A 25,009-nucleotide genomic window follows, 5' to 3' on the forward strand; every position below is an offset into this window, starting at 1 on the left:
CAGTCTGGTACTTCCCCACCCAGACTGTGAATGGTACAGGATAAGGGCAGAAAATGCCAGAAAAGTACAGCTGCACAAATTGGTTTAGTCACACTCACACAAAACAGTCAAACATGAGATAATGTATATAAAGCATTAGCTTAGAGCTTTGTTCTTAGTAAGTGCTCAATAATGCCAAATAGTATTATCCACTCACAGAGATATACTCATGTATAGATATGTACACCTATCTCTACCACTCTGGAGAAGTCCAGAGAGCCACTCTGCTTCTTGGACCAAAAGAAGGTCAAGGGTCATGGGCCCAGATAGGCAAGGTTCACCCTCATAAATGTCATTTCAGCAGCAATGTAGACTTTGCAGGGAAAAGCCAAGCCAAGGGACTTCAATTCGAGGATGTTTACTCTTCTCCTATCCGGCCAAAGATGGGCAAGGCAGGAGCCAGGAAGCAGGGAAAACAGTATTGGGCACTAGTAGCACAAAGAAGGCAAATAGAAGAGGCTAAGGTAGAGCAGTTTTCTGGGGCAAAGACTCCACACTGAGCCCACAGGGCTACAGGAGGGACCTTTCAATACGTCCTCCTGCATGGGATTTTGCCGCTCACTCCCAGTGCCTCCTCCATTCTTGTCAGAAGGCATAGCGTGAACCGAATCCCTCTTTGTTCTAAATCTCACATTCTGGTTTCTCCTCCCTGGCCTTCCTACACCCATGTTTTCTTAGTTGATGCCCACTTCCATCAACCCCCTGAGGCCACCTTTTCAGATCCTCAGCCAGCCCTGTAGCAAGAGGAGTGTGTTTTCGCTGCAGAGCATCCTAAAGGGCTAGTTTGGCTCCTGACACCTACTTTACATGTCTAGTTCTCTTCTGGAATAGTCAACACAAAACAAATGTGTACTCTGATCGTACTTGCTCTCTTCTCTCATTTTGCCTCAAACAGAAACCACAATATTTAATAATCTGGTTTTACTTAAAATTCTGCCTTTTTTTTAGACAGCTAGGATATTGTCTTCCTTAAAACCCAGTTATTTTAGCCTGTAGTATCTGCTCACAAATTTACTCACTTTCACAATAATGTTGCACAACATGGAACATATACTCTTGAAAATGAAACTGCTTCAAAGTGTGAAAATGGAAATGTTCAGTGAAAAATAACATGTAAGTGACAAATATGATAACAATGAAAGCAAGTGGGCCAGAAATCAAAGAAAAACAAAATTTTGAATTGACTCTCTAAATGGGAAACGGTCTGATCTCTGTCTGTTATGCAAAAACGTACCTCTCACCATTAGGCCCCACTCTGTTGATTAGTTTTTCCATGGCTTCCTCTGTCTCCTTCAGTTTTTCTTGTAGTTGAACAAGCTCAAAATTGGCTGAAAAATAAGCATCAATCTAAGAACCATCATGTACAACTCCCTAAGCCCTTTTCTGAAACATGGCTGGCTGTGATGTTCTACAATAATCCAGGCTGGTCCTGAGAGTCAGGCTGGTCCTGAGATTCAGCTAATCCAATCAGGACCCAAAGGGTACTGAGGTCTAGACACCAAGATCTAAAGGATACACGTTTAGAAAGTGATGAATAAATCACTCTCTCACACACAGAAATATAGCAGGACCAGCCAAAGAAAATACCTAGGAGTGAAAAACATAGCCCTACACAGTCAGCCAAGAAGGAATGAAGATAACTCCTTTCTAATTCAAATGATACTTGAGGATAAAGTACCAAATCTGGTAAAGGACTTCAGAAAAGGTGTTAAGACCCTGAAATGAACAATATTTCACCTGTCCCTAGGATCTGAAAACTTATATGGAAGATAACAGTATAAAAGTTACTCTTCTTCAATAGAAGAAGTCTTGAACTAGGGCTGAGACCTTCCTGCCCAAGGTTCTCTACTTCAGTCATCTGGGGTGAGTGGTATAACCCTATCTCCCAGAAGCAGCTTTCTCAACAAGGGTCAGACAGGACCACAACTACTGAAAGTAATGTTAAGACCCTAAAAGTAGAACATAAAAAATCAATCACTCAATCAGTACATGAAATGAACTATAAGGTAATAGGAAAATAAAATGTTGCTCATTATGTAGATAATCTAGTTATTCTGTTTCACACCCGAGTATCATTGTACACAGATATATTTAGAGGGTCACTATAAAATGTAATATTTCAAAGGCTTTTTAGTACTTGTACAACACATTCTTATGCATGCAATTAACATCTGTGCCACATAAATGCTTAGGTTATTTTTATTTTCTGTAGGATTCAAAATTGAAGCACAAGAAGTTGATATAATTGCTACTACATTATAAAACACCTGCTCTTAGGAATTCATTTTATTTACTTCTTTCTGTTTTAAATGCAGTATGTGACAGGATACAGAATTTGCTACTCTTTAGTTCACAAGTCTTTAAAAACAATTTCCTGATGCATTTACAATCACTTTTGGTAAGACACTATTTCAATTAAGAATACAAAAATTCAAAAAAAAAAAAAGAATACAGCAGGGATCACAGTTATTTTGCTAATGTCTTTCTTTTAAAAAACTCCAATGAGGCTTCAGTATCCACAGGATAGTTCGGCCTTCAACAACACAGCTTATCCTACCTACTCTTCATGACTTCCTCGCTGCAGCTGCCCTCTGTCAGACTGCGTCTTACTCAAGCACCCTATCTAATAGGCCCTCCTTCATACACAGCTAGGTGCGATTTCCCAGAAGGCTTTCGCCAAGTCCCTTCTTTCTAGGTAGTAAACTTTTCACAAGTTATTTTTCCCTGACATTCATCCTAGACTACAAATTCTCAGAGGGAAGAGCCATGCCATATATATTTCATTTTTCCAGAGAGCACTGAATATTCTAATTGGTCGGTAAATATTTGATGATCATGTTTCAAGAGTCAGAAGTGTTAAACTCTGTCCCTAGATCTAATAACTGACTTTGACAATGACTTGATCTCACTGCCTCAGTTTTCCTCTATGTGAAATAAAGAAATTTGCTACCAATATTCTTTTTTTTTTTTTTTTTTTCGGTATGCGGGCCTCTCACTGCCGTGGCCTCCCCCGTTGCGGAGCACAGGCTCCGGACGCGCAGGCCCAGCGGCCATGGCTCACGGGCCCAGCCGCTCCGCGGCATATGGGATCCTCCCAGACCGGGGCACGAACCCGTATCCCCTGCATCGGCAGGCGGACTCTCAACCACTGCGCCACCAGGGAGGCCCCCAATATTCTGAAGTCTAGAAATGAGAAGTAGTAACCCATTCCGAGTGTAAAATATTAATCTGCAAATGTATAAAACAGTGAACTTGTGGTTGTGTACTTTTTATAACTATCTTTCCCTCAAAAGCCGAACATCAATATGGAAACTTGAGAATTCCCAGAGCTAAGGTAAAAATCGGCATCAGATTAATCTGGGACAACTTTTGAGAAATGCTTTTAAGACATATCCACAGATTGTCCCTCTGGCTGTATTACAGCTGTCTGACTCAATGAAACTTATAAATATACTGAAAGGGGCACTTACTAATTTTCCTGTGGGTGCTTCCAGGTGTGGCAGTAGAGCACTTCCGATCCTCTGCAGTACTTTTCCCCTTTGAGAGCTGAGAATTGAAGGAGGTACAGTACATCAACAGCAGCTCAGAACCTCAAAGTCATGGAACCCCTCATATTAGATGGAAAAAAAAAAAAAGGTTGGGAGAAAATCAAATCAAATAGCAACATTAGAAAAACATCTCAAAAAAAAAAAAAGCCAACAGAAGGTTTCCAAGTAAAAAATTATCAAGGTCAAGGCACAAGAAAAGAAATCTCTTCACAAGCCATCTGCCTTGCCCATGCTCATCCAAGACTCAACCTGGGCTGCCTGCAGAATTCCTAGGCAAGAACGAAGTCAGCTCTTACTCTAGCTAGGAGGGCAGCCTCCTGCTTCTATTTACAGTGCCCAGGCCCAGGCCCATGGCTGCCCAAAGCCTGCCTGGAGGTAGAACTTAACTGGGAGTCTACTTTTAAAAGGACCCAAATCGGGCTTCCCTGGTGGCGCAGTGGTTGAGAGTCCGCCTGCCAATGCAGGGGACACGGGTTCGTGCCCCGGTCCGGGAAGATCCCACATGCCGCGGAGTGGCTGGGCCCGTGAGCCATGGCCGCTGAGCCTGCGCGTCCGGAGCCTGTGCTCCGCAACGGGAGAGGCCACAACAGTGAGAGGCCCCCGTACCACAAAAAAAATAAAATTAAATTAAAGGACCCAAATCATATCTCCCCAGAGCTGGGAAATATCAGGCTTAGTTTCAGGACGCGGCAGTTCTGTTTCAGGAGAATTAATAAAACTGATGTTAAAAACAGCACCTCATACTCCTGGGGGTCAAAGGAGGAAAAAGTGGTGTCGGTACAGTCATTGTTTGGCCTCACAGTGGCTACCTCGAAATCATTATGCCAATCCTCGTGATAAAGTTCTTCTTAGAACACCTTTATGCCTTTACAGTTTGCAAAGATGCCCAATCAAGAAAAAATTGGGGCAGCATCGGGGGAGGGTAGGCTTTGAACTTTATTGCTCAGTGGATTAGGAACTAGAAGATTCAGGTTCAAGTCCTGGTTCTGCATTTTTAGTTGTGAATTCTGGGGCAAATTGTTTAGGTTCTGAGTGAAGATTTTCTCATCTAGGTACCTCATAAAGAGGAGGCAAGATTTAAAGAGATGAAAGATTTGAAAAAGGGTTATGAACTATAAAGGGTTTTAATGCTGACAATGATTTTTATTATGATGATACTGGATTTTCATTGATGTAATATGATCAGGATGACTCCACTTACCTTAAATAAAATGTATAGTATATATAAAAAAATCCCAAAACCGTAGATTGGAATAATCTGCCCCATCAGGCCTCTTCCACTCCCTCCTCCTCCAGTGCCTCCACCTGGTCCTTTAGCCTTTGCAAAGGCCTCTGCAAGGTGAGACCTCTGGAAGCGAGCCCCAGAGGTCTGGCCATCTGAGGGTGCCTGGTGATGATGCATCATAGGTGGAAATCGACGCAACTTCCCTGAGAAAATAAATTAATCAGTCTTTATTACTTCTACTATTTTAAATATGGCTATTAGGAAAACACCTCACGCACTGAGATACATAACAGAAGTCAACTCAAACAAGTTTAAGAAAAAATGGGAAGTTGATTATAAGGATATAGAGGCATCACAAGAGTATCACACATATAATAAATATGATGTGGCAATCTCTAGCTGTTCACCAAACCCATTTTCTCTTCCTTTTGGGTCCACAGGTTTCAGCTTCCTATACACTTAAATGTGGCCGTGTGACTGAGTTCCAGACAAAGCAATGTGAATGACAGGTGCTAGTTCAAGGCCTGGCCTATACAACGTCCCATGTATTGAACTCCATGTTCATTTCCTTTCTGCAGGCTGGATGCTAACACCTACGGAGACACTGGAAGTCATGTGTTGAAAATGGCAGAGCCTCCATCAACCTGAGTTCCTGAGTACCTGTGTGGCACAGAGCCGTCCACTGCCACCACCTCACCAACTTAAAGCCATCTGGACCTGTTTATGTGAGTGAGAAATAAACTTCTGTTGTGTTAGGGCCATTGTACACTTTGGAGTTTATCTGTTAGAGTAGTTAGCCATCCCTAACTAATACACATAAGGAAATGCAATCTGATTTCAGAAGAGAACACAATGAGAAACTGGAAAGCCATCAGGATACAAGACAGCTACTCTCACATTCTACTTCAATCGTTCTCCCTCTCTGTGGGGCCAGAGGGCTTTTTTCTCTGTTCCTCTGTGCGTATCTTCCTCATTCTCATTTCTCCACCAGCATTTCTCTAGCTTCTCTGTGAACATAAAGGAAGGTGTTCACCCCCAAACCCCTCAATTTGCATGTCCTTCAAGGGGCCAGCAGAGACTGGTCATAATTCCAAATTCCCTGCATACCTACTCAGCTTGGGTAGGTATGCAGCACTTTCTAATCAGCTGTAGCTGAGCAGACAAGATTCATGTAGTACAAACAGGGTCACAGGGGCTCAGTCCTGTGAGTGGAAGTGCAGGGCTTAGAGAAAGGAGCGTGCATCAGTTTTCTCACATTTTTTTTCTCCATCATTTTTTTTCCATTTGGGCAGCCAAACATTAACAGCGCCAAGCCTCCTCCAAGTCACAGGTGAGAAAGAAAGGAAAGATTTCTCTTCAAAAGGCCATGTAAACAGGCTTGTGTGGATAATCCATTGACAGAAAACACTAAGGAGCAGAAAGACTTCCCGACTCAGGCTCTAAAAATACAAACTACACAGTAAAAATTGTTGGATTTGACTTCAATGAAATTATGGATTTCTGTTCAATAAAGAATACCATAACAGGGTTAAGATAGATGACAGGCAAGGAAAAGCTTCTGCAACGTCTAAAATTGACAACGGATTAAATCTCTAGCATAGACAAGGAATTCCTACAATGTGATATGAACATCAGAGGAAACCCAATAGAAAAATGGCCAAAAGATATGAGTAGGAAACTCACAGAAAGAGAAGTTCAAATGGTTAACAAGTACATAAAGAGATGATCAAAATAAAACCAATGAGAAAAATACTAATTAAAACAATGAGCTAGGACTTATACCTATCAGAAGGGCAAAAATTAGAATGGTGGGTAATAGTAGGTACTGTCAAAGATGTGGGGAGGCAAGAACTCTCATGCATTATGGGTAAGAGTGTAAACGGATACAGCCATTCTGCTAAGTGATCTGGCTGCACTTAGTGACATTAAACTACGTCCTATTATCCAGTGATCCTATACTGGTGGATAAATTCCAGAGAAATTCTCAAATAAGGCTGTCTGTATCCGAATTCAAACTATAGACTCTATAGACCTGTGCGAGAACGTTCACTGTGGTGATGTTGCAGCAGGGAGCCTGAAGTAACTCTGATCTCTGTAACTGTTAGAATGTAGAATCAAAATGGAGTAGATACAAATATGAAATTCCACGCAGCTTTTAGAAAACACTTTAGATATACCTACAGCAATATGAACATATCTTAAAAAGCACAGCATTGAGAAAAATAAGCAAATACCATATGTAAGCTAAAGACACACTATAATTATACTACATATCTTTCAAGCAAATATGTAGGTATAAGGACATAAAACAAACACATTAGAGTGGGTGCACATGAACGGAGGAAGGAATGGGCATGTGGAGTGAAGGTAAAGGGTTAAAAAGAAAGTAACGAAATAAGAAAGCAACCTTGCACTGGTGATGTTAATCAGGGGCTATGAACTAAGGACTATCTTCAAGTCAACTCTCTGCTCCTGAGGTGAGAGAGATGGTGGGTGGGCAGGCAAGGAGTGAGACAGCCAGCCACTGGGCCTGGGAGCTGCCCTCTGCCTGTATCCTCTCTCAGCCGAGCTCCACCCCAACAATCCTTTTTTCCCTCTTGATACTGACTTTGGGTGACATGGAAGTTAGAAGAAAAGCTTCTTTTTAAGAGGAGGCCAGCAACAGAAGCACAACTTCAGACAGTAGAAGAAAGCAAGCAGGTCACTACTCCTTATTCTGGGTGCTGGTGGCTATTTTGCTACTAAACTGTCAAGGATCTTAATATCTTAAATGGTCCTAGCTTTAAGGTTATAATGCACTTTGAACAAATGCCTAGCCAGCATCTAAGAAGCTAACCTTTCCCTTGAGAGAATCTGATATATCGGGTGGTTACCGCTCAATAAACTAGATTTAATATCTGTAGTAATACGTTGTTGAACTTCATTTAACTGTACTGAGAAGACTGTTCTCGAAACTTGGCATAAAACAAAATATAAAAAATTAAAACCAAATAATGGCACAAAAGGCATTATTTTGCATTTCTAAAATTGAAAAATGATGATGCTAAACATCACACATCTGCCCCCCAAACTTTTATAGATCTGTCAGCCAAGATGATTTATTGGACCACTATTATGTTCAGGACTCTGTGCTGTAGGTAGGAAAAGAAGAGAACTATAAATGAAACGGAAACAATGGTTCCCACATGAAACAATGCTTTTAAAAAGTAGCATATCCAGCAAAAAAGGAAGAGGGTACTGTGGATCTTATTACTAGACAAACTAAATGTTTAAGTATTGAAAGAATGTAAAAAAAAAAAAAGGGAGAGGAACCAGATGGGATCAATCATTGAAGGGAGTGAGATTCAGAATAGAAGAGAAGCAAAGGCACACTAGGAGAAAAGAGGACTGTGTGCAATGAGAAAAAGATGAGAACAAAGAAATAAGAACAAAGAATAAATAAGGTTAACTACCAAATCCATTAAGGGAAGTAACAAGAGCTAAGGAGAGGAAAGTAGTGGTGGGTTAAATGTTAACTTGTGTCATATAAATTTAATACTGTGGATCTAGGATGAGGGAAATGATTTAATCAGAAGGGTGTCTGAGGAGGATTATTCCAGCAGTTGAGTAAGGACCTAAAAGAGAGAAACTAGGGTCTGGGAAATCAGCCAGAAGACAGCTATAGCTATAGAAAGGAAAGGATGGGTCCAAGGGTTTTTACCATGTAATGATCAGCAACATTTAATAATGAATGGGGAGTGGGGGGTTGGAAAACTCAAAGGTTGGTTTAAGATACTAAGAGAAGACAATGAGGAAAACTGGGAGGGCTTATGGTTAGGGGAAGACTGAACACCTATTTTTCACATGTTAAATTCTAGGTGTTGTTGGCATATTCAGAGGAAATTTTTATTAGACTGTAGTTAGGCTTGAGAAGAAACTCTGAGCTATCTAAATGACAAAGCTAATTAAAATTGCATGAACAGTTCCCATACCAAAAAAACTGGAGGGGTATGTGTACTTATGTGCAAAAATAGGAAGAAAAGAAAACTGCACTGGTCAAAGAAGACCAGAAGCAAACCAGTATCATAAAAGTCAAAGGAGGACAGACTTTAAAGCAACTGAGAAATCTAGAACAAACTGATAAAAGACTAATGGCTATCCCTGTTTTTAGACACAATGTATTCTTGGGAAAAGGATGGCCATCATATGTAATCTTGACTGTCCACCTATTTGGACAATAACAGAAACCAATATACCACAAAGCATCATAGAATCTTCAGAGTCAGAAGGAGCCTTAAAAGTCATTCAGCCTCTCAACAAATGCTATAGGGACAAGACATTCACATGCAAAAGAATGAAGTTAGACCCCTACCTCACACCATATTAAATTTCTAAAAATTAACTGAAAATAGATTAGAGACCTAAATATAAGAGCCAAAACCATAAAAGTCTTAGAAAAAAAAAACATAAATCCTTGTGACCTTAGATTAGGCACTGTTTTCTTAGATATGACACCAAAAGCACAAGCAACCAAAGGAAAAATAAGTGGACTTCATCAAATTTTAAAACTTTTGTGTTGCAAAGACACCATCAAGAAAGTGAAGACAACCCACTGAATGAAAGAAAATATCATATATCTGATAAAGTTCGAGTATTCAAAATATATAAAGAACTCTTACCACTCAACAAAAAGACAATCCAATTAAAAATGAACAAAATATCTTAATAGACATTTTTCCAAAGAAGATATATAATGGCCAACATGCACATGAAAAGATGTTCAACATCGCTAGTGATCAAAGAAATGTAAATTAAACCCACAATGAGATAGAACTTTACACCCATAGGATGCTATAATCAAAAAGACATAATCGATGGGACATCCATGGTGGTGCAGTGGTTAAGAATCCGCCTGCCAATGCAGGGGACACGAGTTCAAGCCCTTGCCCGGGAAGATCCCACATGCCACGGAGCAACTAAGCCCGTATGCCACAACTACTGAGCCTGCACTCCAGAGCCCAAGCTCTAGAGCACACGAGCCACAACTACTGAGCCCACATGCCACAACTACTGAAGCCTAGAGACCATGCTCTGCAACAAGAGAAGTCACCAAAAAGAGAAGCCCACACACTGCATCAAAGAGTAGCCCCCACTTGCCACAACTAGAGAAAGCCCGTGTGCAGCAATGAAGACCCAACACAGCCAAAAAATAAATTAATTAAAAAAAAGACATAATCAAAAGTGTTGGTGAGGATGTGGAGAAAATGGAACTACTGTACTCTGCTGGGTGGGAATGTAAAATAGTGCAGTTGCTTTGAAAAACAGTCTGGCAGTTCCTCAAAAAGGTAAACCAAGTTTCCATATGACCCAGCAATTCTGCCCTTGGGTATATACCCAAGAAGAATATGCTCACACAAAAACTTATGTACAAAAAAGATCTTGCTGTGATTTTTGTCAAAGAGTGTTCTTCCTATGTTTTCCTGTAACAGTTTTATAGTGTTCGGTCTTACATTTAGGTTTTATTTATCTATCTATCTATCTATCTATTTATTTATTTTTGCTGTACGCAGGCCTCTCACCGTTGTGGCCTCTCCTGTTGTGGAGCACAGGCTCCAGACGCGCAGGCTCAGCGGCCATGGCTCACGGGCCCAGTCGCTCCGTGGCATGTGGGATCCTCCCGGACCGGGGCACGAACCTGTGTCCCCTGCATCGGCAGGCGGGCTCTCAACCACTGCGCCACCAGGGAAGTCCCTTACATTTAGGTCTTTAATCCATTTTAAGTTTGTTTTTGTGTATGGTGTCATATATATATATATATATATATATATATATATATATATATACACACACACACGTATGTGGAGTCTAGAAAAATGGTACAGATGAACCTATTTACAGGGCAGGAATAGAGATGCAGACATAGGGAACAGATGTGTGGACATGGTGGGGGTTGGGGAGGGAGGGTGGGATGAACTGGGAGACTGGGATTGACGTCTGTGCATTGCCATGTGTAAAACAGATAGCTAGTGGGAACCTGCGGTATAGCGCAGGGAGCTCAGCTCGGTGCTCTGTGGTGATCTAGATGGGTGCGATGGGGGCTGGGGTGGGAGAGAGGTCCAAGAGGGAGGGGATATATGTATACATATAGCTGATTCACTTCGTTGTACAGCAGAAACTAACACAACATTGTAAAGCAACTATACCCCAATTAAAAAAACAAAAACTTTTGTACAAATGTTTAAAGCAGCATTATTCATGATGGCCAGATGTTCATTAGCTGACCAATAAAAATGTGCTATATCCATACAATGGAACAGTATTTGGCCATAAAAGAGGAAGAAGTGCAGACACATGGTACAGTATGGATGAACTTCAAAATCATAATCCTAAGTGAAGAAAAGCCAGTCATGCAAAACTACATATTATATGATTCCATTAATATGAAGTGCTCAGAATAGGCAAATCCATAGAGACAGAGAGTAGATTTGTGGCTGCTTGCTGGGGGGAGGTAGGGAGGGTGGAGAGGGGGCAGAGGAGAGTGACTGCTAAGGGGTACGGGTTTTTTTTCTTGAGGGGTGACGATTCTGATGATGGTTGTACAACTTCGTGACTATATTAAAAGCCACTGACTGTGCACTTTAAACAGGTAAATCGCACGATATGTTATTTATCTCTCAATAAATTGGAAATTTTTTAAAAGAGTCATCTAGTGGTGGTCTTGACTCTGCTGAATACCATCAAACAGGAAACTCAGTATTTCCCCCCACAGGAAGCCCATGCCACCTCTGTACAGCTCTGATTGTTAGAACTGTCTTCTTTATACTGAGTTAATGGGTGAGCAATGGGAGTGAGAAAGGAAGTGTGATATAGGGGTTCAAAAAGCAATACTAAATGAATGGTGATGTGGCAAGAAGTAGAGAAACATTAAAACTGATTTTAAAAGACATTACTGATAAAGAGATTGTAGACTAGAATCAAAGAAGCACTGAAAAAGTAGAGAATACTGTTTTCAAAGGTAGGAGGGGGAACTGAGAGCAATGGAAGAGACAGGCTAGATGGTAAAAATATGTTTTATATCCTAGGAGAAATCTGTGCATTTTATATTCAATGTAATAGTTCACATATTTACTACTGAACACTTAACAACATGCCAGGTACTGTGCCAGACACTGAGATTAAAATGATAAATAAAACAATTCCTGTATTTAAAGAGTTTATGAATAAGAAGTATAGTTACAACATGGTAACTGTACTGTAACCATCAAATCCAATGGCTTTTATTCAGCTCTCACTCTTAAGACTCCTCTGCTACACAAGAAAGTGATTACCACAAGTCATTCAATAAATATTGGATTAGTCTGAACACATTCTTGTCAAACTTTCCGGCCTTAATATCTGTGGCACATCACTCTCCTGATTTCTTCCTTCCCCACTGACTAGTCCTTCAACCTATTTCTTCCCATCTCTTTTACTGGTTCTTCTTTAATCCTCTCTCCCCAACGTTTTGTTTCAACCTTTGTTCTTTCCTCATTCTTCTTCCTTTGGTAAACTCATTCATTCTCAAGGCATACACTGTAATGTCCAAAATGTATAGCTCTAGTTCTGACCTTTCCTCCAAGCTCTTATCTCTTAACTCTAAATCCCACTAATATATATGTCCTTTTGTGTGTCTATCAATTCAAACCTAAAAGTGAAACTAATTTTCACCTTCCAAAACCTGCTCTCCTCCTGTATTTCTTTTCTTTGTAGAGTCACTCTCTTAGACCTTTAGGCTTCAGACCTATAACCTCTGCCACCTGTAACCAAGGGTACACTTGAGATGGCAGGCTAGGGTCAGAATGCTGAATTTGGAACAGATTTTTCTCTTCATAAAGTTAACTGTTCTCAATAGGGAGCAACCTCACCTCTTGGATCTTGGTATCACCATGTTTCTTAGAACTGAACAGCCCAGAATGCCTAAAAAGTCAATGGCTAGCAAACACTTGGAGATGTCTAGCTGAAATGATTTTTTTTTTTTTTTCTTTTTGCGGTATGCGGACCTCTCACTGTTGTGGCCTCTCCCGTTGCGGAGCACAGGCTCCGGATGCGCAGGCCCAGCGGCCATGGCTCACGGGCCCAGCCGCTCCGCGGCATGTGGGATCCTCCCAGACCGAGGCACGAACCCGTATCCCCTGCATCGGCAGGCGGACTCTTAACCACTGCGCCACCAGGGAGGCCCTGAAATGATTTTTTAAGAAAAAAATTTTAAAGAAAATACTCCAAGTGTACAAAAAACTACAGATGATAATATACCTGTATACCTACCTACCACACAGATATAACTGGAGCCCCTTATGTCTCTTCCTCCCACCCTCACTGAAATAGCCACAACTCCGAATTTGGTTATTATTAGAATATGTGCTTTTAGACTTTACTATGTAAGTATACATCCATGAACAATATACAATATTGACTGAATATTTTAAAACTTTATATTATGAATGGATGGTGGTGATGGTTGTATACCAGTGTGAACGTACTTAATGCCTCTGAACTGTATATCTAATGGTTGTAATGATAAATGTTATGTATATTTTAACCACAATTTAAAAAAAACTTTATATTACAGTATCACACTGTACTGATGTTTCTGCAACTTCCTTTTTGCCTTTTTCTGGCAAAATGTATCCAGTTAATACATGCAACTCTAGTTCATTCACTCAAACTGCTATATAACATCTCCTTGTATATCTATATCACACTTTTTCACTATTACAAATGTTCTACTTTATAGCTACATTACAAAAAGGATTTGTGGGGTTTTAATTGAAGTATAGTTGGTTTACAATGTCATGTTAGTTTCAGGTATACAGCACAGTGACTCAGTTTTTTTTTTTTTTTTTTGGCTGCGTTGGGTCTTTGTTGCTGCGCACAGCAGCTACTCTTTGTTGTGGTGCGCAGGCTTCTCACTGCGGTGGCTTCTCTTGTAGCAGAGCATGGGCTCTAGGCACATGGGCTTCAGTAGTTGTGGCTCATGAGCTCAGTAGTTGTGGCTTGTGGGCTCTAGAGCGCAGGCTCAGTAGTTGTGGCACACAGGCTTAGTTGCTCTGCAGTATGTGGGATCTTCCTGGACCAGGGCTCAAACCCGTGTCCTCTGCACTGGTTGGCGGATTCTTAGCCACTGCACCACCAGGCGAAGTCCCAAGTGATTCAGTTTTATATGTATACATACATACACACATACATATACACACACACACACTTTTTCAGATTCTTTGCCCTTAGAGGTTATTACAAAATATTGAGTATAGATCTCTGTGCTACACAGTAGGTCCTCGTTGGTTAATCTGTTTTCTATATAGTAGTGTGTATATGTTAATCCCATACATATGGTAATATATACACAATGAAATATTACTCAGCCATAAAAAGAATAAAATAATGCCATCTGCAGCAACATGGACAGCCCTAGAGATTATCATACTAAGTGAAGTAAGCTAGACAGAGAAAGACAAATATCATAGGATATCATTTATATGTAGAATTTTAAAAAAAGATACAAATGAACTTATTTACAGAACAGAAACTCACAGACATAGAAAAATTTATGGTTACCAAAGGGGAAAGCGGGGAGGGGTGGGATAAATTAGGAGGTTGGGATTTGTGATTTTGTTTTTTAATTGCTTTAAAACAAACAACTAAAGAGATCAGAACATTAAAGATATTAGAACATTAAAACTGCAGACCTTCCAAAATAGAAAACAGCTGTGTTCCCTATCTCTATATGTACTTAGGTATTCTATTAAATGGACTTGACTAAATCCCAATTGTTTATTGAAAGCTTTCTCCATATTTAGGTTTATTTAATTATTAAAATTTCACTTAGCAAATCATTTAAGCTTGACTAAAAACTTAATGGATTTTACAGAGTGCAGTTCTACTTTCCCGTGTTAATAACCATCCCTATTGCTAAAAACAAAAACAGAAACTCTAGCACTGTTAACAAAAGAGCTTTCTGAAAGCAACATTAAACCATTTGCAGCATTTCATTCTTAGGGCAAATAAATCAATAAAGAACTGGATTACCACAGAACAAGAAAGGTCTTAATGTAGCCAGTCCTTTAAGATACAAAAGCTTCTTCCTAAATACTGAGGAAGTTCTTGAGGTCATATTTAATTCAGCATTACTTAAAGTGGAGGCTCAACAACAGCTGACTGTTTCTTCCTCACCAGTCTCCTCCAAGGGCCCATCTTATTGCATTCCCCTCCTACCTAACTCTACTTTGCTGACCACTGCTTTAATGTTTTCTGCTTGTCTAATCAGATTTTTTCTTCATCTTTTACCAACCTCCCCACTCCCAATTCACCCTACATATTATTATTATTATTATTTTCTTTTTTTTTTTTGCAGTACGCGGGCCTCTCACTGTTGTGGCCTCTCCTGTTGCGGAGCACAGGCTCCGGACGCGCAGGCTCAGCGGCCATGGCTCACGGGCCCAGCCGCTCCGCGGCATGTGGGATCCTCCTGGACTGGGGCACGAACCCGTGTCCCCTGCATCGGCAGGCGGGCTCTCAACCACTGTGCCACCAGGGAAGCCCCCTACATATTATTAAAAGAGATATTTGTGTGTCTAAGTTGCTTAGCACAGGGCCTAGTCCATATATTCAACACATGTTAACTATTACTGTTTGTTACCAGAGTAATCTTCCTAAAGCATAATTCTAACTGGTCTTGCCATTCCTCTGATCAAAAGCTTTCAACGGTTCCCATAATAACAAGAGACTGCATCACACAGGAGACAGCAGAGGGAAGTATCAATAAAGTGAGTACCACCTTTTCAGTCAGAGGTATGAAGATCCTTGCTGTGTGTCCAACTATTTAAGTGGAGGTTAAATTAGCCTTACTAGAGCTCATTTTCATCATCTATAAAATGGCTATCATGAGACCTACTTCTCAGGGTTGTTACAAGGGTTACAGATTAAATAAGATAACATATACAAAGCTCCCAGCACACACAGTAGGTATTTAGCAAATTCTGATTTTTCCCTCCCTAGAAAGTGAACTCCTAAACAACTGAATTCCATAATCTAGCCCCAAAGTATTCACGCTTTCCCATTTACATACTCCTGATTCAGCCAAACTAGACTTCTCACCATGCTTTGAGCCTGCCTTGTGATTTCTTACCTCTCAGCCTTTGCTTACTCCAATGGTTTTGCTTTTCCCTCCAACTCCACATATCTAAATCCAGCCTATCCTAAGCCCAGGCCAAATACTGCCCTTGTCCCTGAAGCATTTTCTCTTATCATCCCGGTTGCTTAGAATACACTGTCTGAACCTCTTTAGTTGCACTTATCACACCTGGCCTTATTCAAGAGTTCTATTTATGTGTCTTACATCCTCTATTTGAATGGATTGGAACAGAAATGGGTAACATCTTCCACTAAGTACCATTTCTACCCAGTTTTAACTACTGCTGATTAAAACCTACAAATCATACCTGAGAATAAGAAAAGCAGCCTCTGATACCCAGGAGCTGGTCTGGTGTTGCTATGAGCTAGCCTGGCACTCACAGTTAGGTCCTGGTGTTCTCCTCTTACACATAAGCAATTTCAGACATGAACATCAGACAAGACCATTCTGTGACCATGATGGATCAAGACAAAAAAAATAAGAACACTGTGTAATCTGTCTGAGCACACACAAAACATGAACACTGCCCAAACCAAAAAAATATCAAATAGCCCCTATTCCTGGATGATGAGTGACTGCTGCTTCTTTGCCAATTATAGCTATAGCTTTTCTTTAGACTGCTCTCTCTTGACATAAACTCTACTAAGATACCCAGTCATAGAATGTGCCCCACTTTCTGACAGCACCCGATCCACAGCAAAGCCTGACGTCCTTAAACCTTCCTCAAAATCACCTAACACAAGCCTAAATCCTATAGTAAAACTTTTCTAACACTCTTACTGAGATGCTGCGTGCTTCCTCATGGTGTGCATCCTGCTTTGCCGCAACAAGCAATAAACCCAATTTATTCAACTGCAGGTGCATTCCTGGTGCTCTGTGGCTGAAGGACAAACTATGAACTTCTTTAATAGAAGTCTAGTATTTTCTTTATGCTTACAGGGCATGCTCTGGGTCTTGCATGCTATACACTTTGTTAAACTGATCTGAATGACTTACACTAGGCCTGTTGGCCTTGCTGTAATCTCAAGACCCAGCCCAGTCACTCTCAGAGCTAAAAATAGTTTTTTACTTCATTATCCTGAGTGTTTTCAATTTCAGTTTTGAGAATAGAAAATGGCAGTCAGACTGATCGAGGTGCTCCACACCCACCCACCTCTGAGTTTCTGAAATTGAAAATGTGTCTAATTTACATTCATTCACAGACTCTCAAATCGTCTCTGCTCCTCTTTGCACACTTTCAGAGTAGATGTCTGATGTTTCATTAAGAGAAAAGGTAAAGGACCAAAATAATCCATTTGTCTCAGGCACCTACATACCAACACATAAAGAGCTAATTTAAGATAACAAAGAATTATGTATATGTGTGTGTTATCTATGTATGTATAAATATGTATACACACATATACATATATGTGTGTGTATGTATTTTCACATCTTGGAGAGCTTTAGACTCAGTGAGCAGGACTCACTTGAGGAGAACATGGTGACAAAAAGAGTCTGAACTATTCCAGAGGAACAGGGTCACTGGGGAAGGGCTGGTAAGGAACCCTGTTTACAGGTATTCAAAGTGAGACACTCAATGGAAAACACAGGTGGGCAGTGTCAGCAGGAGAGATGTCAAATGTAACATTACGGTAGGAGCCCCCCAGGTCCCAGCCAATGGAGGTGGAAGGTAGGACTCTCTTGAAGCCAATTCGAGCATAGAAGCAGCACACTGTCACCTTGGAGGGCTTCAACTACTCTGGAACCTGTTCAAAGTCCCAGTCAGCTAACCAGGAACAACTGACAAGTTCCTGACCTAGTATGCTGACATCTTCGTGTTCCACAGGTACATAAGGTGAGTCAGGGAATGGTTACTCTGGCCAAAGAAGAAACCTGTTGGTGAAATGAAAGGAGAACCATAGGAGAAAGAGATCATGCCATCTTAGAATTTGTGGCAAAAAAGTAGGGGTTGTGTGGCACAGGCTCCAGGAAGGCAGAATTAAGAAGTCCTGAGAACAGAGACACGTGGTTCCATTGCATGAGACTCTAAGAAGAAAGCTCTTAAAATGCATTTTTGCTTGGGCATTTAGAAAATTCTTAAGCAGGTGGGGAAGGCAGAGGAAAACATTAGATGTACTGGTAGCTATTCTAAAAGAACAGACAAAAAATGAACAGAAGAGCACATCAGCAATCAGCATGAAAGAGTAGCAAGACTTGGAAGAACCACATGAGGATGCCAAGGTCCAAAACAAATTAAGGTTTACAAAAAGGCTAGCAAAAGCAAGAAGGGTATTTTTAGAGTGAAAGGGCAATTTGCTTGATGATAAAATGTAATGCTGAGAAAGCAGAATTTCTCAACCTCTATTTTGCTTCCATATTCTCTATCAAAGGCTATCAATTTGGGGTTAAATGGGAGAGGATTAACAATCCTAGAGGGAAAAAAAGTCCCAGATGGGTGAGGAGGATAAGATCAAGTCTGTTCACTAAATAATTTCTACCAGGAAAACTGGTAAAACTTGCATATAAGGTCACTGAACTAAAGAAAATTTTAAGAAATTATATTGATAAAAAGAGAAATCTTGAACGAATGGAGACAGATAATTATTGTTCCAGTTTGCAAAAAGCAAAAGGGGGATAGTGGACTTTTCAACTATAGAGATGTGAACACTTCTTGGACTCAATTCTAAAAAGGATTCTTCCTTTTTTTTTTTTTTTTTTTGATGGAGTGGACATGGAAGGGAAGAAACTTTTTTCCTGGTTATATAAGAAAAAAAACCACATACCTATAGAAAATTGAGAAAGTAGAGAAAAGTATAAATAACAACCACCCATGTTTCCATGACCCAGAAATAACCACTGTTAAGATGTTGACCTACTTCTTCCTAGCAAATACATACAGTGAATATATCTTTACTTTTCATTTATAGTATACAATTTTCCCATATTATTTGGAACTCTTCATGAGGAGAAGAAAGAGAAAAGGAGATCCAAAATGTATTAAAAGAGATTATGGCTGAAAAATTCCCAAACCTAAAGAAGGGAACAGATATCTAGATACAGAAAGCACAGAGGGTCCCAAACAGGTAAACCCAAATAGACCTACACCAAGACATATTATAATAAAAATGGCAAAAGTTAAAGAGAGGATTCTAAAGGCAGCAAGAGAAAAACAAAGAGTTAGTTACATAGGTTCCCCCATAAGGCTATCAGCTGATTTCTCTACAGAAACGCTGCAGGCCAGAAGGGAGTGGCAAGATATAGTCAAAGTCCTGAAAGGGAAAAATCTGCAACCTAAGGTACTCTACCAAGCAAGATTATCATTTAGAATAGACGGAGACAAAGAATTTTTCAGACAAGCAAAAACTAAAAGAATACAGCAATACTAAAACTATCCCCTAAAAGGAAATATTGAAAGATCTTCTCTAAATAGAAGTATAGAAAAGAGAAAATCACAATTGGAAAGCAAATCACCTAAATAAACCAGTACACAGATTAAAAAAAAAATCAGAAAATTTCTGTGAAAGTGATGATAACCACAATGAACAGCAAAACGATGAATGTGAAGATGTAAAAGAGGACATCAAAATCATAAAATGTGACAGAGGAGAGTAAGAAAATGTAGATTTAAAAAATTTCCTTGAATGTGTTTGAGCCTATATGACTACCAGTCTAAGGCAAGTAGATATACAATGGGGTTAACATACTTGAAAAACAGGGTTACCACAAATCAAAAACATAAGATAGATTCACAAAAACCAAAAAGAAGAGAACATAATACAAAAGAAAATCATCAAACCACAAAAGGAAAAACAACAAGAAAAAGGGACAAAGAAGAAATATAAAATCAACAGGAAAATAATGTTTAAAATGGCAATAAATACATATCTATCAATAATTACCTTAAACATCAATGGACTAAATGCTCCAATAAAAAGACAGAGTGGCAGATTAGATTAAAAAACAAAAGCCTACAAGATGCTGCCTACAAGAGACCCACTTTAGGGCAAAGGACACACACAGACTGAAAGTGAGGGGATGGAAAAAGATATTTCAGGTAAATGGAAATGAAAAGAAAGTGGGGGTCACAATACTCATATCAGACAAAATAGACTTAAAACGAAGGCCATAAAGAAAGATAAAGGACACTATATAATGATAAAAGGATCAATACAAGAGGATTTTACGCTCATCAACATATATGCATCTAATATAGGAGCATCCAAATACAGAAAACAAATACTACTAACAGACATAAAGGGAGAAAATGACAGGAATACAATAGTATGAGACTTTAACGTCCCACTCACATCAATGGACAGATCTTCTCTGGACAGATCTTCTAGACAGAAAATCAGTAAGGCAATAGAGATCCTAGATGATACAATAGAACAGTTCACATTTTCAGGAAATTACATCCAAAGAACCAGAATACACATTCTTTTCAAGTGCACATGGAACATTCTTTAGGACTGACCACATACTAGGACACAAAACCAGCCTCAACAAATTTAAGAGTATAGAAATTATCAAAAGCATCTTTTCTGACCACAATGGCATGAAACTAGAAATCAACCACAGAAAAAAGAAATGAGAAAAAATCAATTATATGGAGACTAAATACGCTACTAAAAAACCAAACAATGGGTCAATGATGAAATCAAACAGGAAATTTAAAAATACCTTGAGACAAATGACAATGAAAACACAACCATACAAAATTTATGCAATGCAGCAAAAGCAGTTCTTAGAGGGAAGTTCATAGTGATACAGGCCTTCCTTGAAAAGCAAGAAAAACTTCAAATAAACAACCTAACCTACCACTTAAGAGAATCAGAAAAAGAACAAACAAAGCCTAGAGTCAGCAGAAGGAAGAAAACAATAAAGATCAGAGAGGAAATAAATAAAATAGAGACTTAAAAACAATAGAGGGCTTCCCTGGTGGCAAGGTGGTTAAGAATCTGCCTGCCTTTTTGCTATTGAGCTGCATGAGCTGTTTATAAATTTTGGAGATTAATCCTTTGTCAGTTGCTTCATTTGCAAATATTTTCTCCCATTCTGAGGGTTGTCTTTTGGTCTTGTTTATGGTTTCCTTTGCTGTGCAAAAGCTTTTAAGTTTCATTAGGTCCCATTTGTTTATCTTTGTTTTTATTTCCATTTCTCTAGGAGGTGGGTCCAAAAGGATCTTGCTGTGATTTATGTCATAGAGTGTTCTACCTATGTTTTCCTCTAAGAGTTTGATAGTTTCTGGCCTTACATTTAAGTCTTTAATCCATTTTGAGCTTATTTTTGTGTATGGTGTTAGGGAATGATCTAATCTCAAACTTTTACATGTCCCTGTCCAGTTTTCCCAGCACCACTTATTGAAGAGGCTGTCCTTTCTCCACTGTACATTCCTGCCTCCTTTATCAAAGATAAGTTGGCCATATGTGCGTGGGTTTATCTCTGGGCTTTCTATCCTGATCCACTGATCTATCTTTCTGTTTTTATGCCAGTACCAGACTGTCTTAATTACTGTAGCTTTGTAGTATAGTCTGAAGTCAGGGAGCCTGATTCCTCCAGCTCCGTTTTTCTTCTCAAGATTGCTTTGGCTATTCGGGGTCTTTTGTTTTTCCAAACAAATTTTGAAATTTTTTGTTCTAGTTCTGTGAAAATAGCAGCTCAATAGCAAAAAAACAAACAACCCAATCCAAAAATGGGCAGAAGACTTAAATAGGCATTTCTCCAAAGAAGATATACAGACTGCCAACAAACACATGAAAGAATGCTCAACATCATTAATCATTAGAGAAATGCAAATCAAAACTACAATGAGATATCATCTCACACCAGCCAGAATGGCCATCATCAAGAAATCTAGAAACAATAAATGCTGGAGAGGGTGTGGAGAAAAGGGAACACTCTTGCACTGCTGGTGGGAATGTGAATTGGTACAGCCACTATGGAGAACAGTATGGAGGTTCCTTAAAAAACTAAAAATAGAACTACCATATGACCCAGCAATCCCACTACTGGGCATATACCCTGAGAAAACCATAATTCAAAAAGAAACATGTACCAAAATGTTCATTGCAGCTCTATTCACAATAGCCCGGAGCTGGAAACAACCTAAGTGTCCATCATCAGATGAATGGATAAAGAAGATGTGGCACATATATACAATGGAATATTACTCAGCCATAAAAAGAAACAAAACTGAGCTATTTGTAATGAGGTGGATAGACCTAGAGTCTGTCATACAGAGTGAAGTAAGTCAGAAAGAGAAAGACAAATACCGTATGCTAACACATATATACGGAATTAAAAAAAAATGTCATGAAGAACCTAGGGGTAAAATGGGAATAAAGACACAGACCTACTTGAGAATGGACTTGAGGATATGGGGAGGGGGAAGGGTAAGCTGTGACAAAGCGAAAGAGAGGCATGGACATATATACACTACCAAACGTAAGGGAGATAGATAGTGGGAAGCAGCCGCAGAGCACAGGGAGATCAGCTCGGTGCTTTGTGACTGCCTGGAGGGGTGGGATGGGGAGGGTGGGAGGGAGGGAGATGCATGAGGGAAGGGATGTGGGAACAGATGTATATGTATGACTGATTCACTTTGTTATAAAGCAGAAACTAATAAAAAAAAAATAAATAAAATTTATAAATAAATAAATAAATAAATAAATAACATATTAAGGAAAAAAAAAAAAAGAATCTGCCTGCCAATGCAGGGGACAACAGGGTTCGAGCCCTGGTCTGGGAAGATCCCCCATGCAGCAGAACAACTAAGCCTGTGTGCCACAACTACTGAGCCTGCGCTCTAGAGCCCATAAGCCACAACTACTGAGCTCATGAGCCACAACTACTGAAGTCCATGTGCCTAGAGCCCATGATCCGCAACAAGAGAAGCCACCACAATGAGAAGCCCGTGCACTGCAACAAAGAGGAGTCCCCATTCGCTGCAACTAGAGAAAGCCCATGTGCAGCAAAGACCCAACGCAGCCAAAAATAAACTAAATTAAAAAAAAACAATAGAAAGAAAAATCAATAAAACCAAGAGCTGGTTCTCTGAAAGGGTAAACAAGATTGACAAACCTCTGGCCAGGCTCACCAAGAGCAAAATAAACAAAATAAGAATTGAAAAAGGAGACATAACAACCGATACCTGCAGAAATACAGGAAACCATAAGGGAATATGAACAATTATATGCCAACAAATTTGATAACCTAGAAGAAATGGACAAGTTTCTAGAAACATATAGCCCACCAAAATTGAATCAAGAAGAAATAGCTAATTTGAACAGACCAATCACTAGAAGTGAAATAGAATTTGTAATTTTAAAACCCCCTACAAACAAAATTATAGGACCAGATGGCTTCACAGGCTAATTTTACCAAACATACAAAGAGGAACTTATACTGATCCTTCTCAAACCCTTCCAAAAAACTGAAGAGGAAGGAACATTCCCAAAGACATTCTATGAAGCCACCATCACCCTGATACCCAAACCAGACAAAGACACCACCAAAAAAGAAAATTACAGGCCAATATCTTTGAAAAATATAGATGCAAAAATTCTCAACAAAATATTAGCAAACCAAATTCAACAACACATAAAAAAATCTTATGCCACAACCAAGTGGGATACATCCCAAGTTCACAAGGATTGTTCAACACATGCAAATCAATCAATGTGATATACTACATAAACAAAAGAAGACAAAAACCACACGGTCATCTCAGTAGATGCAAAAGAAGCATTTCACAAAATTTAACATCCATTCATGATAAAAACTCTTACCAAAGTGGGTATAGAGAGAACATATCTCAACATAATAAAAGCTATTTATGACAAACCCACAGCCAACGTAATATTCAATGGTGAAAAGCTGAAAGCCTTCCCACTAAATTCTGGAACAAGACAAGGATGCCCACTCTTACCACTTCTATTCAACATGATATTGGAAGTTCTACCCACAGCAATCAGACAAGAAAAAGAAATAAAAGGTATCCAAATGAAGGGAAGAGGTAAAATTGTCATTATATGCAGATGACATGGTACTATATACATAGAAAACCCTAAGGACTCCACACAAAAACTACTAGAACTGATAAGTGAATTCATCAAGATAGCAGGATATAAGATTAACATACAGAAATTGGTTGCATTTCTTTACACTAATAATGAAATATCAGAAAGGGAATGTAAAAAAACAATACCTTTCAAAAATCACATGCCCCAAAATAAAATACTTAAGAATAAACCTAACCAATGAGGTGAGAGAGTTATATGCTAAAAATTATAAAACATTAATAAAAGAAATTGAAGAAGACTCAAAGAAATAGAAAGATATCCCATGCTCTTGGATTGGAAGAATTAATATTGTTAAAATGAGCATACTACCCAAAGCAATCTACAGATTTAATGTTATCCCTATCAAATTATCCATGACATTTTTCACAGAACTAGAATAAATAATCCTAAAATTTATTTATTTATAAATAATCCTAAATTCTGGGTCCATAAAGGATCCAGAATTGCCAAAGCAATCTCAAAGAAAAAGAACAAAGAAGGAGGCATACGCCTCCCAGACTTCAGACAATACTACAAAGCTAAAGTAATCAAAACAGCATGATACAGGCACAAAAACAGACACATGGATCAATGGAACAGAACAGAGAACCCAGAAATAAACCCACACACCTATGGTCAATTAATCTTCGGTAAAGGAGGCAAGAATATACAATGGGGAAAAGACAGTCTCTTCAACAAGTGGTGTTGGGAAAGTTGGACAGCTTTCACCATACACAAAAATAAACTCCAAATGGCTAAAGACTTAAACATAAGACATGACACCATAAAGCTCCTAAAAGAGATCACAGGCAAAACATTCTCTGACATAAATAGTACCATTGTTTTCTTAGGTCAGTCTCCTAAGGCAATATAAATAAAAACAAAAATAAACAAATGGGACCTAATCAAATTTACAAGCTTTTGCACATCAAAGGAAACCATAAACAAAACAAAAAGACAACCTGCAGAATGGGAGAAAATATCTGCAAATGATGCTACTGACAAG

General features: G+C 39.3%; 1 protein-coding gene across 1 annotated transcript in view; it reads right to left on the minus strand.

Moving 5' to 3' along the window:
• RIC3 (RIC3 acetylcholine receptor chaperone) overlaps nucleotides 1-25,009 on the minus strand; it is a 50,593-nt gene that overhangs the window by 15,757 nt on the left and 9,827 nt on the right. Inside the window, exons 2-4 of the mRNA XM_060104683.1 lie at nucleotides 4,789-5,015; nucleotides 3,510-3,585; nucleotides 1,274-1,367 (exon numbers count right to left, since the gene is read on the minus strand). Coding sequence (XP_059960666.1) covers nucleotides 1,274-1,367; nucleotides 3,510-3,585; nucleotides 4,789-5,015 — 397 coding nt within the window. The remainder of the gene's footprint in view (nucleotides 1-1,273; nucleotides 1,368-3,509; nucleotides 3,586-4,788; nucleotides 5,016-25,009) is intronic.

Source organism: Mesoplodon densirostris, chromosome 7, assembly GCF_025265405.1.
Source record: "Mesoplodon densirostris isolate mMesDen1 chromosome 7, mMesDen1 primary haplotype, whole genome shotgun sequence".
Classification (NCBI taxonomy): Eukaryota; Metazoa; Chordata; class Mammalia; order Artiodactyla; family Ziphiidae; genus Mesoplodon; species Mesoplodon densirostris.